At 41.2% G+C, this 19,160-nt stretch overlaps 1 protein-coding gene across 2 annotated transcripts; it reads left to right on the top strand.

The window, feature by feature from the left end:
* Positions 1 to 751: 751 nt before the first annotated feature.
* LOC123944264 (ribonuclease K3-like) lies at positions 752 to 2,321 on the top strand. Of its 2 annotated transcripts, XM_046009205.1 has the most exons (3): positions 752 to 867; positions 953 to 1,066; positions 1,425 to 2,321. In XM_046009205.1, the coding sequence occupies exon 3, from the start codon at positions 1,432 to 1,434 to the stop codon at positions 1,885 to 1,887; it is 456 nt and encodes a 151-aa protein (XP_045865161.1). In that variant the 5' UTR covers positions 752 to 867; positions 953 to 1,066; positions 1,425 to 1,431; the 3' UTR covers positions 1,888 to 2,321. The 2 variants fall into 2 exon arrangements, with proteins under 2 accessions (XP_045865161.1, XP_045865162.1); XM_046009206.1 differs by lacking the exon at positions 752 to 867 and having other exon boundaries at positions 880 to 1,066.
* The last annotated feature ends 16,839 nt before the right edge of the window (positions 2,322 to 19,160 follow it).

Here is a 19,160-nt window from a genome sequence, read left to right as displayed (position 1 = left end):
CGTGGTTTTATTAAAGCATGGGGACAGGACGGGTGCACAGAAGGAGCTGCTGTACCAGGGTTGTGAGGGGTGACTGACTATATACCTGGGAGCTGTGGGAGGTAAGGAAAAGGAAAGTTTCCAAAGGATTTTCATATGTTAAGGAAGACTCACAGGATACTGGAGCCCCTGCCCTTGTCAAGTCAAGGTTGTTTTTCCCTCTAGTAGGGTATCAACATTAAGACTGTTGGGGCCCTCCAGGAGGAACATCACACATATGCCATCCGGAAGCATGTGTGTGGGGTGAGGGAAGTTGCTGGTTGTCAGCCCATGCTCTGTCCTTAGCAAGCCTTCAGCTCCCTCATCAGCTCCCTCTTTGAGACGCCCTTACCATTCTCTTCACCTAACTTCTAATTAATCCTCAAAACTCAGTTCAGTGTTGTGGACTTATTTCTACCAGGTCCTCGTAGCCCCTTAGCATCTCCTCCACCACAGCCGAAAGAGCTATTTATAGTTATTGTATACAGTGTATTTGTCTATTTATCTGATATTCTCTTTGATCAGATCACGAGCTCCTGAATCTGAGTAGCCCGGTATCTGGCCCAATGAAATTGCATGTAAATTAATTCATTCAAGTTTGTCGTTGGAACTCAAAACATTAACAGGTAAATGGCAATCACCATATCAAATTTACATGGCGTGTTTTCTCTTAAAGAACTGAAACCACAGCGCTTCAAAACACTGAAGCTTAAGATCAGGAAGGAAGCTCTCCACCCATATCGGGAAGTCAGTACTTCCTCACACTTCTTTGAGGAAGTTATCACTTCTCCTTTGTTCCTTTAAGGAGGCTTGCTCTTCCTGCATCTGAAGGGATACTGACTTTAAACAGTGAGTTGGAGGGTGTGGGTCTCATCCACACTGTGCACAAGAAGGGCTTCTTCCAAGCCCTAGGTTTCCCTTTCCTCTTTCCTAGGTCTCAGAACCTTCCACGCTTGCATACCTGGCAGAGGAACAGCAGACAAAAGCCTCTGAGCCTGGGACTAACCACTGCCTCTGTCCTCAGCAGGAGCCCCAGCAAGGAGACCAGGTAAGAGGAGAAGCCTGGGGGCTGGGGAGACATGACAATGGTCAGAAGGTCCAGGTCACATAGATGGAGGAGAAATATTCCAGGAGGGAGGAGGGAATAAACAAGTTTCTCTTTGCATAAACTCAGGACAAAGAGGAGAATGGGATTTGCTAGTCAGAGAAAAGGTCATCTTAACTCCCATTCCTCCTCCCTGGGCTTCAAGTCCTTCCTAGAATTGTGAGACTCACATTGGAAAGAAGATGGTTTAAACAACAAGAAAGGGACCAATGAAATCTTAAAAGGCATGGTTATGAATGATCATTTTGCTCTTATGACCTCTACTATTATCATTCTCTCACTTTTTTCCCTCTTCCCACAGAGAAGAGATGATGCTGGATCTTCTGGGACCTTTTCCTCTCCTCCTGGTGCTGCTGGGATCATGGGGGCCAGTGCATCCACTTGGTGCTTGGGCTCAACCCCCAACCAGGGCTCAATGGTTTGCAATTCAGCATATAAGTACAGGTCCTGTCCAATGCAACATGGCAATGCGTCGTGTCAATAATTATAATCAGCGCTGTAAGCCTCAAAACACCTTTCTGCATGACACCTTCCAGAACGTGGCTGCTACCTGTCTTTTGCCCAACAGGATCTGCAGGAATGGCCAGAATAACTGCCACCAGAGTGCAAATATTATTGGCATGACTTACTGCCGTCACACTGGAGGGACATATCCCAACTGCCGCTACAGTACTACTCCCCAGAACCAGTTCTACACTGTTGCCTGTAACCCCCCTCAGCCGGGCGACCCTCCCTATCGTCTAGTTCCTGTGCACTTAGATTAAGATTTCCAGGGGCACCTGGATGGCTCAGTCCTTAAGCATCTGCCTCTGGCTCAGGTCATGGTCCTATAAATAAATAAACATCTTTAAAAAAAAATACCAGGGTTTCCAAGGTTCCCATTACTTCCTCTCTCACTTGGTACTTGTTTTTTATGGTCTCTTCTGCTTTTCTTTTTCTTTGTTGATTTCCATGGTTCCCATAGAGAAAGAAGAAGGGGACTGGGAGAATTAGAGGGCCAAGATGCAAGTCCAGAATTGGGACCAAAATAAACAGGATTCTTTTCTGCTTTGGAGCTCTGTGTGTTTTGAAGGAAGGGAATAGGGAAGAGGGCAAAGAAAGACCCAGGCCCCCTATTTTTAATCTTGGAACTTCTGCCAAGCTTTGTAGCATTGTGTTTTCAGCAATAAAATCACTTTTTTCTGTTGCATTGTAATGATGTTGATGTGTGTGTTTGGGATCCCTTTCACAAATTGTCAGCCTGGGGCCATCTTGATTGCATTCACCAGCATTCTCAGGAGAACTATTTGGGCCCAGGTGCCCTTTGAGGTTATTCAGCAACCCAAGGCTTCTGCTACTTCCCTCACCCATGTGTCTTTTGGACTTTGGAGCAAGAAAGTTCGTCATCCTTCAAACTCTGCTCAAGGCTTTAACATATTTCCCTAGAAGCCATGGTCTATGTTTGCTTGATAGTACTTCACACTCAGGTTCTAACTCTGAGAACTGATGCATCATACATCTTTACTATTGGTTTCCCTATTTCATCAGATAGTTTTATTTTTTTAAGGTTTTATTTATTTATTTATCTGATAGAGAGACACACACATGAGAGAGGGAACACAAGCAGGGGGAGTGGGAGTGGGAGAAGCAGGCTTCCTGCGAGATGCGGGGCTTGATCCCAGGACTCTGGGATCATGACCCGAGCTGAAGGCAGAAGCCCAATGATTGAGCCACCCAGGTGCCCCCAGGTAACATTTTAAATATAAGTACTAGTAGGGATAATGATCCACTGTAGTCACTTCTCCCATGATCTATTGGAATGTATAGTGAGAAAGCATAGATCAAGGGAAAAAAAAAAAGCATTGGGGAACTAAAAACATTCTTGTCTTAATAATGCTGTTTTGAAACAGCTAGTGGATTTAGATACTGAAGGATAGGGAATAAGAATTTGGCTGAGGTGCACGTGGGTATCTCAGTGGGTTAAGCTGTTAAGCTTCCACTCTTGGCTCATGTCATTGCTGAGGGAGCAGAAGGCTAGCTAAGGACAAAGCACAAGCTGACACCCTGCAAACTCCCTACCTCCCCACTCCTGGGTGGGATATACGTGATATTCTTCCAGGAAGCACCCTGTCTTAATGTTAATGTCTTAATGTTAATGCCTTGTTAGAGGGAAAAACTTTACTTGACAATAGTACAGCCTCTGGTATCCTTTGAATCTTCTTTAACGTTTCAAAATCCTTTTTGAAATCTCCCTTTTCCTTACCTCCCCCAATTCCCAAGTATATAATCAGCCATCCCTCACGACCATGGTGCAGCAACTTTTTCTGTGCACAGGTTCTGTCCCCATGCTTTAATAAAACCATCATTTTGCACCAAAGACATCTCAAGAATTCTTTCTTGGCCATTGGCTCTGGACCTCACCCCACCAAACCTCACCTATATTCCAAAACTCCATCATCTAGCATCCAAACTTGGGGGTTTGAATCTGCTCATCTGGACTCTGAGCTTGGGTGCAAACTTGGCGAAAACCTTCTTTTCTCTTCCTTTACTCTCCCTTCAGGGGCTCTCTGGCTTTACTGGAACATTTTCATGTCAATTGCTCAGGCAGTAAACCTTTAGCCCGTGGCTACTCTATGGGGAGGAGAAAGCCTCTCTTTTGGCTGCAAGTTAGTACCCTGGCCGGGATGGTAATAAGACCTAGGAACTTGATGCCTTCTCTTTATTCGTGTCCTTATACAAAGTTGTCTGTGTTGGGCGTGGGACAGCCACCTAAGTCACCAGGAGGGCTGCCAATTTTAAGACTCCCATGTGAGGTTTCCTTCTGATTCATCTAATGTGATTCCTTCCACATCCCTGGTCACTTCTGGCAGGGGGAACTCCACAGGGAGCTGCCCCAAACCAGTACCCAATGGAATTAAAACCCAACTGGGGACCATTTCCTAGGGTAGTTGGCTATATGGACTACATGTGTAGGAATGTCATTTAGGCCACAATGGATTTCTATCTTTACTGTTTTCCATCAATTTCCTCTCCTCTACTAACTACTCAAGTTACAAAATTGGGTAATTTCCCCTTGTAAAACTTTTCTAGTGTTCTCCACGAATTAAAAATGGCAGGGCAATAAAGCAGCTTTGAGGCATAGGATGGCACAGTATTTTGGTTCATTCACCAGGCAAACATCTGTAGCCTGGGACACGATGGGGAAGGGAAGGGGGCCAATATTCCTCCTGGGGCCTTTTAGGGTGGGAATGCCTTCCTTGTAAGGCAGAATGTGATCAATAGCAATCTTTTGTTTGAGGGATGCCTCCAGTCTCTTTTGACACACAGAGCCTCTGACATATCCTGTTGTGGGACGCCACCCAGGAGTCAGGGGTGGGGGTGGGATTTTGGTAATGGACCTTCTCTACTTTTTCAGGAGTGTGGACTCTGTGGGCTTCGTCTTCACTCCCCAAGGACTCTCCTTTCATGTCTTTTTAACCCACTGAAAACAATTTGGATTGCAAAATTTAGGAAAGGACTGATCTGTACACTGCACGGCTACAGTGGGATCTATCAATTAGATCTCTTCTGCAGGAAACAAGGCAAATAGACAGAGGCACCCTAGGTCTATCCAGGCTTTCAGGGCTCTAAATCAGGACCCAGACCTAAAGGCCTCTTGCAGAACGTATTTGGCTAGTAAAATCCTTCCTGAAAAATTGGATAATTATCTAAACAGGCCTCCTCCAAGTAAATCTAGGTTGCTGGAGGAAACACAGTCTTTCCCAGAGAAAGGGAATTCTTGACTCTCTTTCTCTCTTACTGTCCTTCCTAATAAATGTGGGGGCTTCTCCCTCATTCATTCATTTCCCAGGTTAATGGGTATAACTGGAGCCAACTGTGGTTAGTCTACCTCCTGATGAGGATTTTAAGGAATATTATCAATCAGCTGCTGAAACTCTGTTTGTTTTGAGGAAACTCCTAGTCTTCTCTGGCCCAACATGGACTGCCTATTTCCCCCTTGTTGGTGGGAAAATACGGTGTTTGCTCCAGCGTTAGAGCTGCTGAGCTCTAGAACCGGGAACCCTTTCTCTGCCTTCTGGCAGCACTTTGCCTCTCTGTCCCCCTCTTCTGTTTCTGCACATCTTGGGTGCAGCCTGCATAGCTTGTTCCTATATCATCCTTGGTGCCTCCTGCACCACTGGCTCCCCCTTCTCCCCCGCTATCAAGGGGTAAAGAAGAGCACACCCTGAACCTAACACCACCCACTACAGAATTCTCCACCAGTATCTCCAGTAAAAATTGACAATGGGGAGCAAGTAGACTTTTAAAAGAGGATCCAGGTGGAAAATAATTCAGTATTAAAACTAATTTATTTAAGTTTGTTGGTAATTAAGATAGACATGTCTTTAAAGTTATCAACATTAAGTGTGCAACTATTATTCTATCAAGGTTTACTAAAGGTCAAATAAGCTCATGTTATCTCCGTTGTGGATTTCTTATTAAAAAAATGACCTAAAATGATGGTTAATTTTGTCTGTCTCATGAAAGTTCTCATGGTAATTGTTAAGATAGATTTCAAAGTCTTTGATAATCTGAAACTTTAAACTTTTGTTTGGATGGTAAATGGGATTACATTCATTGGACATCTAGGTCTTTTCCAAATAGGATAAAGTGTTAAAGCATTAAGTACAGAATGTAGGTTTGTGCTTTTGACTACTTGTTGCAAAAAACCCCTACAAAACCAAACAAAAAACTAAAGATATTTGAGTCTATTGGTAAACATGCTTTGTGCTTAACTGATTCACAAATCTGCCATCTAAAAAGTTTTGGTGTAACAGTTCACAATTAGTTACTACTTAGTTTTCACTAGAGACGAAGGTTTCTAAGAGTGCAAAATTCTGCTAAATGTAATTAAGACCGATGGAAATAACACGAAACAACTCTGTGTGTAGAAAAGCAGGAAACATGTAAGAAAGATATAAGGAATGGGAATGTATTTTCTTGAAGGTAAAAGAAGGTACTTCTGTCCTAAATAAGATGGCTGTTTGAAGAGAAATGGATTGGGACAAAATCTGAATGCAAAAGAAAGTTGTAGAAGGCTTGTGAAGGAAAATCTTTGGAAAGGAATGTTGGGTGTGGTCATAACAAACTAAGATTAAAATAAAGGGATTTAAAAGTACAGTGGTATAAGATTGAAATTGTCTCTCTGTTCAAAAGATAAAGTTTTCTGCTTATTTATTTATTTATATCATTATGTTCAATTAGGCAACATACAGTACATCATTAGTTTCAGATGTAGTGTTCAACGATTTGTTAGTTGTGTATAATACCCAGTGCTCATCACAACACGTGCCCTCCTTAATACCCATCACCCAGTTACCCCATCCACTTACTGCCTTCCTTTCTGTAACCCTCAGTTTGTTTCCCAGAGTCTAGAGTCTCTCATGGTTTGTCTCCCTCTCTGATTTCTTCCCATTCAATTTTCCCTCTCCTATGGTCCTCTACACTATTCCTTATGTTCCACATATGAGTGAAACCATATGATAATTATCTTTCTCTGCTTGACTTATTTCACTTAACATAATCCCCTCCAGTTCCATCCATGTTGATGCAGATGGTAAGTATTCATCCTTTCTGATGGCTGAGTAATATTCCATTGCATATATGAACCACATCTTCTTTATCTATTTATCTGTTGAAGGACATCTTAGATCTTTCCACAGTTTGGCTACTGTGGATATTGCTGATAGATACATTGGGGTGCATGTGCCCCTTCTTTTCACTATACCTGTATCTTTGGGGCAAATACGTAGTAGTGCAATTGCTGGGTCATAGGTAGCTCTATTTTTAACATCTCGAGGAACCTCCATACTCTTTTCCAGAGTGGCTGTACCAGCTTGCATTCCCACCAACAGTGTAAGAGGGTTCCCCTTTCTTCACTTCCTTGCCAACATTTGTTGTTTCCTGTTTTGTTAACTTTTGCCATTCTAACTGGTGTAAGGTGATATCTCATTGTGGTTTTCATTTGTATTTCTCTGATGGTTAGTGATGTTGAACATTTTTTCATGTGTCTGTTAGCCATTTGTATGTCTTCTTTGAAGAATTGTCTGTTCATGTCTTCTGCCCATTTCTCTTCTTTCTTTCTTTCTTTTTTTTAGATTTTATTTATTTATTTGTCAGAGAGAGGGACAGAGTGTGTGTGTTTGTGTGTGTGTGTGTACAAGCAGGGGGAGCTGCAGGCAGAGGGAGAAGCAGACTCCCCACTGAGGAGGGAGCCTGATGGAGACTCAATCCCAGGACCTTGGGATTACCACCTGAGCTGAAGGCAGCCACCTAACCAACAGAGCCACCCAGGTACCCCTTCTGCTCATTTCTTCACTGGATTACTTGTTTTTTGGGTGTTGAATTTCAGAAATTCCTTATAGATCTTGGATACCAGCCTTTTATCTGTAATATCATTTGTAAATACCTTCTCCCATTCTGTGGGTTGCCTCTTAGTTTTGTTGACTATTTCATCTCTGTGCAAAAGCATTTTATTTTGGTAAAATCCCAAAAGTTCATTTTTGCTTTTGTTCTCTTGCCCTTGGAGACATGTCTTGAAAGAAGAGTAGAGACCAGTGTTGAACTGTACTGTCTAGTTTCTCCTCTGGGATTTTGATAGATTCCTGTTTCACATTTAGGTTTTTCGTCCATTTTGAGTCTATTTTTGTGTATGGAGTAAGAGAATGGTCCAGTTTCATTCTTCTGCATATGGCTGTCCAGTTTTCCCAGCACCATTTATTGAAGAGACTGTCTTTTTTCCATTAGCTAGTCTTTCCTGCTTTGTCAAAGATTAGTTATCATAGAATTGAGGGTCTATATCTGGGGTCTCTATTCTGTTCCACTGATCTATATGTCTGTTTTTGTGCCAATACCATGCTGTCTTGATAAGCACAAGCTTTGTAATATAGATTGAAGTGAGGCATTGTGATGCCCCCAGCTTTGGTTTTCTTTTTAATATTCCCCTGGCGATTGGAGGTCTCTTCGGGTTCCATAAACATTTCAGGATTATTTATTCCAGCTCTGTGAAAAATGTCGATGGTACTTTGATAGGGATTGCATTGGAAGTGTAGATTGCTCTGGGCAGCATAGACCTTTTCCTAATGTTTATTCTTCCAATCCATGGGCATGGAATGTTTTTCCATCTCTTTGTGTCTTCTTCAATTTCTTTCATAAGTGTTCTATAGGTTCCAGAGTATAGATCCTTTACTTTTTTAGTTGGGGTATTCCTAGGTATCTGATGGTTTTTAGTGTTATTGTAAATGGATTTGATTCCTTAATTTCTCTTTCTTCAGTTGCATTCTTAGTGTATAGAAATGCAGCTGATTTCAGTGCATTGATTTTGTATCCCGGCATGTTGCTGAACTGCTATATTAGTTCTAGTAATTTGGGAGCGGAGTCTTTTGGGGTTCCCACATAAAGTATCATGTCATCTGCAAAGAGAGAGTTTGACTTCTTCTTTGCCAACTGGAATGCTTTTATATCTTTTTGTTTTCTGATTGCTGAGTCTAGGACTTCTAGGACTATGTTGAACAAATGTGGTGAGAGTGGGCATACTTGTCATGTTCCTGACCTTAGAGGGAAAGCTCTGTTTTTCCCCATTGAAAATGATATTTGCTTTGGATTTTTCATAGATGTCTTTTCTGATATTGAGATATATTCCCTCTATCCCTATACTCTGAAGAGCTTTAATCAGGGAGGGATGTTGTATTTTGTCAAAATGCTTTTTCTGCATCAATTGAGAGAATTATAGGCTTCTTTTCTCTTCTTTTGTTAATGTGATCTGCCATGTTGATTGATTTGTGAATGTTGAATCACCCTTGCATCCCAGGAATAAATCCCACCTGGTCGTGGTGAATAATCCTTTTAATGTACTGTTGGATCCTATCGGCTGGGATCTTGTTGAGTATTTTGTTCATCAGGGTTATTGGTCTGTAATTCTCCTTTATGATGAGGTCTTTGTCTGGTTTTGGGATCAGGGTAATACTGGCCTCATAGAACAAGTTTGGAAGTTTTCCTTCTATTTCTATCTTTTGAAACAACTTCAGTAGACTAGATATTATTACTTTTTTAAATGTTTGGTAGAATTCCCCTGTGAAGCTGTCTGCCCCTGGACTCCTGTTTTTTGGGAGGTTTTGATTATTGCTTCAATTTCTCTGCTGGTTATTGGTCTGTTCAGATTGTCTATTTCTTCCTGTTTCAGTCTTGGCTGTTTATAAGTTTTCAGGAAAGCATATATTTCTTCCAGATTGCCTGGTTTGTTGGCATATAGCTGCCAGTAATAATATCTAACAGTTGTCTCTATTTCCTTGGTATTAGTCATGATATCTCCCCTTTCATTCATGATTTTATTAATTTGGATTCTTTCTCTTTTCTTTTGGATAAGGCTGGCCAGAGGTTTATCAATCTTAATAATTCTCTCAAAGAACTAGCTTCTAGTTTCGTTCATCTGTTCTACTATTCTTCTAGTTTCTATTTCATTGATTTCTGCTCTAATCTTTATTTTCTCCTGCTTGGTTTAGGTTTTATTTGATGTTCTTTCTCCAGGTCCTTTAGTGTAAAGTTAGCTTGTGCATTTGGGATTTTTCTAATTTTTTGAGAGAGGTTTGGATGGCTATGTACTTCCTTCTTAAGACAACCTTTGCAGTACCCCACAGGTTTTTGAACTGATGTGTTTTCATTTTCATTGGTTTGCATGGTTGTTTAAGTTCTACTTTAATTTCCTGGTTGATCTATTAATTCTTTAGCAGGATGCTCCTCAACCTCCAAGTTTTTGAGTTCCTTTCTAATTTCTTGGGGTGAGTTCCCATTTCAAGCATTATAGTCTGAAAATATTCAGGGAATAATCTCAGTCTTTTGGTGTTGGTTGAGACCTAATTTGTGACCCAGTATGTGGTCTATTCTGGAGAAAGTTCCATGTGCACTCAAGAAGAATGAGTATTATGTTGTTTTAGGATGGAATATTCTGTATATATCTATGAAGTCACATATTCTTTCAATTTCTGCTGGTCCTGGAAGTCCTTTATCTCACCATCTGTTCTGAATGACAGCCTTGTGGGATAAAGTATTTCTGGCTCCATGTTCTTTTCATTTAGTACACTGAATTTATCTTGCCAGCCCTTTCTGGATTGCCAGGTTTCTGTGAATAGTTCTGATATTATTCTTATGTTCCTCCCTCTATATGTAAGGAAACTCCACTCCCTGGCTACTCTTAGGATGTTTCTATGTCAGGGTGTTGATCTATTTTTATTGATTTTGGGAGGGGTTCTCTCTGCCTCTTGGATATAAATTCTTGTTTCCATCCCCAGATTAGGGAAGTTCTCAGCTATAACTTGCTGAAATATATCTTCTAGCCCTCCCTCTTGCTCTCTCCAGCCCTCGGGGATTCCCAGTAATTCTGACTTTGGAATATTTCATGGCATCATTAATCTCTTCAAGCCTTTTTTTCATGGACTACTAGTTGCGTATCTTTGTTTTCCTCAGTTCCTTCCTTTCAATCAGCTTATCTTTGAGATCACTAATTTGTTCGTCTGCCTCATTTACCCTGGTTGTTAGAGTATTCAATTTAGATTGCATCTCATTCATAACATTTTAAAATTTGGACTGATTGGATCTCATTTCTGCCCTTAGAGTGTCTATATTATCACTAATGCTTTTTTCAAGCCTAGCTATTGAATTTATGATTGCTATCCTGAATTCTATCTCTGACATTTTACTTATATCCATACTGATTAGCTCTGTGGCAGAGAACACTATTTCACTTTTTATTGTATGTGAGTTCCTCCTTCTTGTCATTTTTTCCAGAGAACGATGGGTGGGCAAATGAACAGAGTCCAAAATGTCAACTAGGACCCAGGCAATGCACTCTGGCAAAATCCAGAGTGGTAGGAAGCTACTACAGAAAAACAAAGCCAAAATGAAATGTAAGAATAAAATGTAAAAATTAAGAAAAAGGGGAGAGGTGAAGAGAGACTGTAATCCCACAGTGTGGACAAGACAGGGCATTCGACTTGTTCCTGGCAAATATTGGGACCTGCCATGCATAAAGGTGCCTATCCTACAGGAAACATCAACTTTCTTTAGCACAGCATATGTCATAATCTCCATAACCCGACTTCTGCCCACCTGTCTAGCCTTGTTTCCTATCATTCACATCACCTGTTCTCTTCATATCAATCATACCTAGCCACTGACAGTTCCAGGAACATACCATACACATTCCAACCACTGAAACTTCATTCTTACTTGTTGTTACTTGGTGAGTGTCTGTCCGGCCTTTACATCCCAGGTCAGTTCAGACCATCAAGAAGCCTCGGGACGCCTGGGTGGCTCAGTTGGTTAAGCAGCTGCCTTCGGCTCAGGTCATGATCCCAGCGTCCTGGGATCGAGTCCCACATCGGGCTCCGTGCTCGGCCGGGAGCCTGCTTCTCTCTCTGTCTCTGCCTGCCACTCTGTCTGCCTGTGCTCACTCTCTCTCTCTCTCTCTGACAAATAAATAAATAAAATCTTTAAAAAAAAAAAAAAAAAAAAAAAAAAAAAAAAAAAAAAAGAAGCCTCTACATTCCAGCTCCTGGTGATCCCTCCCTCCTAATCCCTTCATACCATACTTTTGGTACTTAGCATGCCCTACTTTATATAGTTACATTTTTTTCTCATTTTCATTCATTTGTTCAAGCATTCACTTATGCAAGTAAGTACAAATACACAACATTTGTAGAATGTCTACTGTGTGTAAATGCTGTGGTAAGCAATAGTGATATAAGGATGAAAAAGCCAGGGTCCAAGCACTCAAAGGGATCAAGTTTTCTAGAACAGTTGCTTCTAACCTGAGGACTTCAAGAAATTTGTGAACCCACTGAAATTGTTTGAATGCATCTTGTTCTGTTTCCATTTTTAGACAGCAGGTCAATAGCTTTTTATCAAATTATCACAGAGTTGTATGGCCTTTGGTTTAGTGGCTCAAATATAAATAGCACACATATGCACATAACTACCAAAAATACCATTAAAACTAGTTAGAACTCATTTACCAACTACAACTACTGGACTCAAAGTAATTTATATTATTAAAGTAGCAATAGACTGGCAAAAGTGTATATTTTAGTGTCCACATGGACACTATATCAGAGGAGTCAGCATTATCCAAAACAAAGATATTATTCAATTGTCTTATTCAAAGACAGACATTTCCACAAGATACTAAAGAATCAAAATTATACCTACTCTATAAATACTCCTACACTGATTTCCAAGTAAACATAACACATGAGTTCCTATCCATACTCCTAGTGGTGAGTGGGTGTGAGAGGTCATAGGGGGAGAGAGCTTGCTATGCTATCTTTGCTGTTTGTTCTGTATTGAGAAATTTTCTATACATCTGCTTCTGTGAACTTTCTGCACTTTATAATTATTTTAAGATTTTTTTTTTAAGCTCAGAACCCTGAGATCAAGACCTAAAGTGAGATCAAGAGTCAGATGCTTAACTGACTGAGCCACCCAAAAGTCCCTGCATTTTATAATTCTTGAATCCTTCCCCTCAATTCTTGAAGAATCCTGGTTTTATCAGCCAGTAGAATTTCCAGGCCAACTTTTGGACTGAACTCAAACTTGTCTGTACCCCCATGTGCAGTAAGCCAATGTGTGGACACTGGTTTGAAAGCAAAGAAAGTTTTTCTTATTATCAGATGGGTGGCCCAAGAAGAAGGCAGGGTATCATTCCCAAAGTTCCTTTGCCCTGTTAAGACAAGGAACAACTTGGGGAAGTTTGGGGAAGGAGGTGAACACAAGAGAGGAAGGGGAGGGCTTTCTTGAAACCTTGAGGGAACTGAGGGGAACTTGAAACAGTCTGGAGGTAGCATTCTGCTAGAAAATGAGGTGATGTTCGGGACTTGACGCATCAGGTAATTTTAAGACAAAAGCTATCATCTGTTTCCCATCAGATTCTTACCATCGATGTACAAACAAGGGGTAGAGTCAAAAGGGCAAAGATAATGATTAATCATGCACAGGGTTTAAGATGTGCATGAAACATAATTTAAACAGGGATCAAAACAGAACGTGAAGCTAAGTCCATAATGTAATGAGTTTAAGTATAGTGCTGCTTTATGTTTTCAAAACAAGTCCAGAAACCAAGTGCCCGGCCTTATCATCAAAATTCAAGATTAAACAATAAAAATTCAACTGAGCAAATTTCAAGATCTAATTTGCTTTATGAATGGCGCAGCATCCCACCTAACAAGCAGGAAGGAACTCAGAGGAGATGTAAAAAAAGGAAGCCTTTTATAGGCAGGGCTGTGGGACAAGGAAATTTTAGCAAAAGAAAAGAAAGGATTATTTGAGGCAAGATCACCTTCCTTTAGGGGGAAGAATGCGGGGCTTATCATACCACTGAGCTCTTCTTCCTTTGGGGAATGGAAAGAGCCCATGTGGCAGATTATCTCCTTGGTGCGGACCAGAAATTTCCTCACTGACCAGTTGAGACGACATTTCTGGGGGAGGTTGATGCCACAGTTTGGTCAGTATGAAGCCCCAGCCTGGTGGTTTGTCCTAGCAAAAATGACTCTCTCTTGAGCTTGTGGGGCTCTTTGTCACATTCCTAAATTTCCATTCCAGACACAGGAGGCATGCATTCTAATTACCCTCAGTAGTCTGATTATAGGAAAGCTGAAAGTCCAAGGTTAGACATCAGTTTACTTAATGGAGAAATTCTAGCCCATTTAGAAGGAAGGAGGGAAAGCCACTGGGTGAATGTGTGGTTAGTAACATCCTCAATGCCTTGAGGAGCTGCAGTAAAGAGCAGAGGGAGACAGCAGATCTGAATTTTTTTTTTTAAGAATTATTTATTTTTATTTTAGAGAGAAAGCAGAGCAGGAGGGGCAGAGGGAGAGGGAGAGAGAATTCCAAGCAGACTCCCCACTCAGGACTCAATATCACAACCCCAAGACCAGAGCCTGAGCCAGAAGTCTAGAGTTACTCAGTGGCTTCACCGACTGTGCCACCCAGGACCCTAAATCTTAAGTTTTTGAATTGAATTTACCATTCAAGTACACTTTTGTATAGTGATTGTGTAACTTAATACTTATACTAGAATGCAGTGGGTGCTGGACAAATGAAGGCTGAAACAGTAGTCCTGTGCCTTAGAGGGGAAAGCTCAGAGAAGAGGATTTCTGAGCACAGCCTTGAAAGATGGTTAAGAAAGCAAGCAGATGAAGTTAGAAAGAGTATTCCAGGGAAAAGGAACAACACCCATAAAACTGAAATATTAAAGTATATTTTTTTTCTAAAAGTAAACATGTACCTATCATGAAAGCTTAAAAATAAACCCATGTCACAAATAAATATATAAATAAACCCCTTTTATTTGGCTGATTAATTAATAATGAGGAAATAGGTAACATGGTAAAAACAGTTCAAATGTGATAATGGTTTATAGAAAATTACATTCTCTGCTGGACAAAATTCATTTGCATTGCGGTGAACATGAAATATCTGCGTTATTGTTTTAGGCAATTTCACTTCCATCCTGCAAGTCAAGCCAAGGTATGCGTGTGTGTGTGTGTGTGTGTGTGTGTGTGTGTGTGTGCGTGTCTGTTAATTCCCTGGGGATCTGCTGAACAATCCCTGGCACCCCAGTGAAAGGACAAGTATAACATGGAGTCTCTCGGGGTTCTGTGTTTGGGATTCTCTCTCTCTCTCCCTCTGCCTCTTCCCTCCCAATATAAATAAATTGTGTAAAAAATATTGAACTACCATATGATCCAGTAATCCCACTTCAGGGGGTTTATACAAAGGAATTGAAATCAAGATCTCAAAGAGATATGCACATTCCTATGACCATTGAGGCATTGTTCACAGCAGCAAGATAGGGAAATAACCAAAAAGACCACTGACAGAAAGAAATCTCTCTCTCTTTTTTTAAAGTTGTATTTATTTAAGTTAACTCCAGTGTGGGGCTTCAAACAACGACCCCGAGATCAAGAGTTGCATACTCCTCCAACTGAGCCAGCCAGCTGCCCCCAGAAGTGAAGGAATTGTTAAAGCTCAGTGGCAGGTTAGTGAAAATAAAGGTGTTAATTTTTTTCCCTCCTGTGAAAATTAATAAAAGGAAACCTGGTTTAGAATGGCGGTGGGGGCCAGCAGGGGGCGCTCTATTGCCCCATCACTCAGGCCAATTACAGATCCAACAGAAAAAGACTACTTTGCAAGGCAAACGACTACATTAGTCCAGCCAGATGATAGGCTTCCCATCCTGCTCCTGAACAGTCCAGCCAACTGAGTCTGTCACAATCCAGCCAAAGCAAAGCTACCACATTTCCAACTCCTTGTTACTCCCGGTGACTTTCTGTTTATAAAGCCTTCCAAACGTCTTCCTGCCCTCTAGAAAAAGTGTTCCTCTTCTTTGTTCAGGCACTTGCCTACACTTCTGCTGTAGCTTGCTTGTCCCTGATTGCATTTCTCTGCTATTCCTGAATAAGCCCGTTTTTGCTGGTAAAATAACGGTAGTTTTATTTTTTGAGGTTAATACCCCATACTGGTTTATGACTCTATCAGTTCCTTCCATGTGTCTTTGGAAGCCCATCGATTTCAGGTTCAGACACCCTAAGACATTATTATAGTCTGCATGAGGCCATTTATGTATTATTATGGTTTTGAGAAACATTTGGACCAAAACACTGAAAAAGTTGAACGATTGTTAACAAAAGGAAATATCAAAGAATTAATAGAAAGGAGTTAAAGTCAAGAAAAATGTTTAAAGAAATAATATAAGTAACAAATGATTTTAAATTTATATTCAAGGGATAATAGCTCTTTATGAGCTCAAATTAGAATTAGGAAAAATTAGAACTCAAACTAGAAGCCACAACCCAAGCACTGTCTGTTACAGAAGTTGGTAGACAGAACTCGAGGAAGGAGGCCCACTAAACAGCTCTCAGAAACAAGGTTTAACTGACTTACCTGGGCTGCTTTGGTAGTTGATTTCTGCAGAGATAAAGGGATATGTTCCTACCAGTCAGTTTAGGGTGCTTCCTAATGACTTCATTTCAGAGAAGCCTTAGAGCTTATGGCTGAGCTCATAGTTGAATTGTTGGATGTCTGCTTTGGGTTCTCAATAATTTTTCTCCCACATCAAAAGTAGAACGTCACACTTATTTCAGAAACACTGGATTAACCAGTTAAAACTGGCAATGACTGGGGTAGAGCAACCTTATGATGATATTATGAAGAATATAGATCAACATTAATACTTTATTATGTACAAAACTACTTTCACATCCATTGCTTCCTTAAGATTCTCAAAACTTCTGGCTGAAGTCCTACAATACACTGTGAAATAGGATGCCTGTGGATCTTCTCTGAGCTTGTCCCTTCACAGGTTAGCCCTCCTAGCTTCTCTCTGCTGCCTCTCTCTGCACTGAGTCACTGCCTGATTTAGATCTTCAGTGGATCCCATGAACTTGCCCAGAATTCCTATCTTTTTACTCTCCTTTTTTACCCCCAAATACCAGAGGGTAGTTGGATTTAGGGAGTGAGATCTGAGACAACCTGTAGAGAGCAAGATGGAGTCTCTCATGTCAAGTGGGACCCTGTGTCAAGCTTCCTAGCTGTAGCTAGGAGATATTCCCTGGGACCAGCATCAGCGGACATCCCAGAACTAATAAGGAACAGAACCAAAAAAGGTCTGAAGGGGCCTGAAACTAATGCAACCCCTTTAGAAAGGGGAGAATTAGACAGCAAACTGTCAGATTGTTCAGACCTTAACCCTCTATGCCAGAGACCACATAAAAAGGCAAATGCTTCCAATAGTTCTACCCTATCAATCTCCAGACAGAACTGAGATCCTTCCCCGCTGGAACATAAGAAGCAGTGAGTGCCCAGAGCTGACCAGGACCTGATCAAGACCTTATCTCAACTGTGTGCCCACAGATTGACTTTGAGTTTGGTTCGTTAACTTACTACATCCTTCTATTGTCTGCTTTGTGCTGTGGTTTGTCTTCTGCCCTCCTCTGTGTGCTGTGTAAGGAGCCAAGTTGAGTCACATGGTGAAATGTCATTGAGCTTGGAATCCTGAACCTGGTTTATAATTCTGATTTAACTTTGCTTTATGATTGACTAAAGCTGACATTGTGGAAGGACACAACTAATGTGAACTCCTTCCTAGCGTGCTCATGATGCAACTCCTATCCTGTCTATCACCATCTTGAATACCATCTTCAGCTAAGGACAAAAGGAAGATGTTGGAATGAGGGTGGGGTGGCCAGTTATGGAGGTTGCCAGGAAAACCCCAGCAAACATTGGTAATATTTGTTAGGTATATTTAAGTCCATGGCTTCTCCACTGATAAGAGGTTTTCTTTCTTTCTTTCTTCCTTTCTTTCTCTCGACACAAGTTTCTTGTGATTTGTAAAGTCATGCTCCTCTTTCTGATACTAAGAGGGAGATAGACTTACAAATGGAAATTCTGTTTATTAATGTAAATGTTCCTTTAAAAAGGCAAACTTTCAGTCTGGTATCAGAGCTTCTACTGTGTTGGTGGTTTCTTAAAAATCACCAGGTCAAAATCATCCTTATGCCCAAGAGTTAACATTTGGAGTAGCAAACTCTGTTACCCTTCATGACTATCTGATAATAAGGTGGCCCTGTGAGAAATCAACCAAGGTGGCTTAGGTGCACTGATAGGAAACACACTCAAGGATCCCACTTCATCCAGACTGTGTCTTTGACTACATACTCTCTCCTGTCCATGAAGATTCCACAGTTCACAATACCAGAGGAGTTTTATTGTTTTTGTTGTTTGCTGTTTCTTTGTCTTTCACTGAAGTTCCCATGGAACACAAACCCCTAGTCATCTGGGGACTTTTCCCCAGAAGATTTTAGGGAAGTGACTTTAGGAACTAGATCTCTGATTGTTTCCTGATAAATTCAGATCACCCTTCTCTAATGTTACCCTTCCCCAGAGCCTTGTCACTCCTCTGTACCCAGAAGGGAGGCTTTGATATTGAACACCTTTGCTCCAGGCTATTCCCAGAGGGAACTTAAGTGTTCTAGATGAGAAGACACAGAACAGGTTCACCTAGGAAGGCTGTGCCCCACCCCTGACAGGCTATTAATCAGTTGGAGTGCTGCACCTCTCACTACTATTCCTTTCTTCACTGCTGCAGACTTCCTGACTCTCTGCTCTTCAGACCCCCATATTGATTTCCTCACCAGTGACACCTGAGTGTTGGATCTGCACTTGATCTTAGCCAAAAGGCCGAGAAGCGATTGAGTGTTGGATCTGAATAGGGTGAATTGAGTTAGGACTGGTGCTAAGGATGCTTGAGGGAAAAGGCCCAGAAACACTTCAAAGTGTCTCACTGAACTTCTAGATGGGAGAGTTAAGGTTGGAAAGTGATCCAAATTTATAAGCAAAGACCTGAATTCAACTTAGTAACAATCCCAGTGAAGCAGTGTCTCCCTTCAACCCATCCACCCCCAGTCCCACTTCCTTCCCAATCTTCCTAAGCATAATACATTGAAGCAGCTTGACTCTTGGTCTTCTAAGCTGGGTAGGACCTTTGAGTCAGGTACAGGGTGGCCCAGATGTGAATGTGCCTCCTCTGTCCTCTGTACATGATATAGCACTTCACACGATAGAGGACGAAAAAAATTTCCCTCTACCATTCAAGATTCTTCCAGCCAGTTTAAGATTAAGTTGACACCAGACAGATTTAACAGGAGAAAAAAGACAAGGTTTATTATGTGCACATAGAGACCCAATAATGAAATCGAGATCCCAAAGAAATGATGGAGGCAGGGAGTTTATAGGCATTTTAAACTATGAGGCAATAGATTTGTGAGGAATTGACAGGACAGACAATACACATGATTGGGAGTACTAATTAGTAAGAAATTCCAAGCACATTCTGGGATGAGGTAGTAGATTAGTAAAAAGCAAGGAAGTTTGTTTTTATAGCTTTCTTGGCTTTAAAGTCCCTATCTCTGGTGGGGTGCCTGGCTGGCTCAGTTAATGGAACATGAGACTCTGGATCTCAGGGTTATGA

The sequence above is a fragment of the Meles meles genome, chromosome 6 (assembly GCF_922984935.1).
Source record: "Meles meles chromosome 6, mMelMel3.1 paternal haplotype, whole genome shotgun sequence".
NCBI classification, from domain to species: domain Eukaryota; kingdom Metazoa; phylum Chordata; class Mammalia; order Carnivora; family Mustelidae; genus Meles; species Meles meles.
The sequence above is the reverse complement of the archived record's forward strand: the minus strand, read 5'-3'. Positions and strand labels throughout refer to the sequence as shown.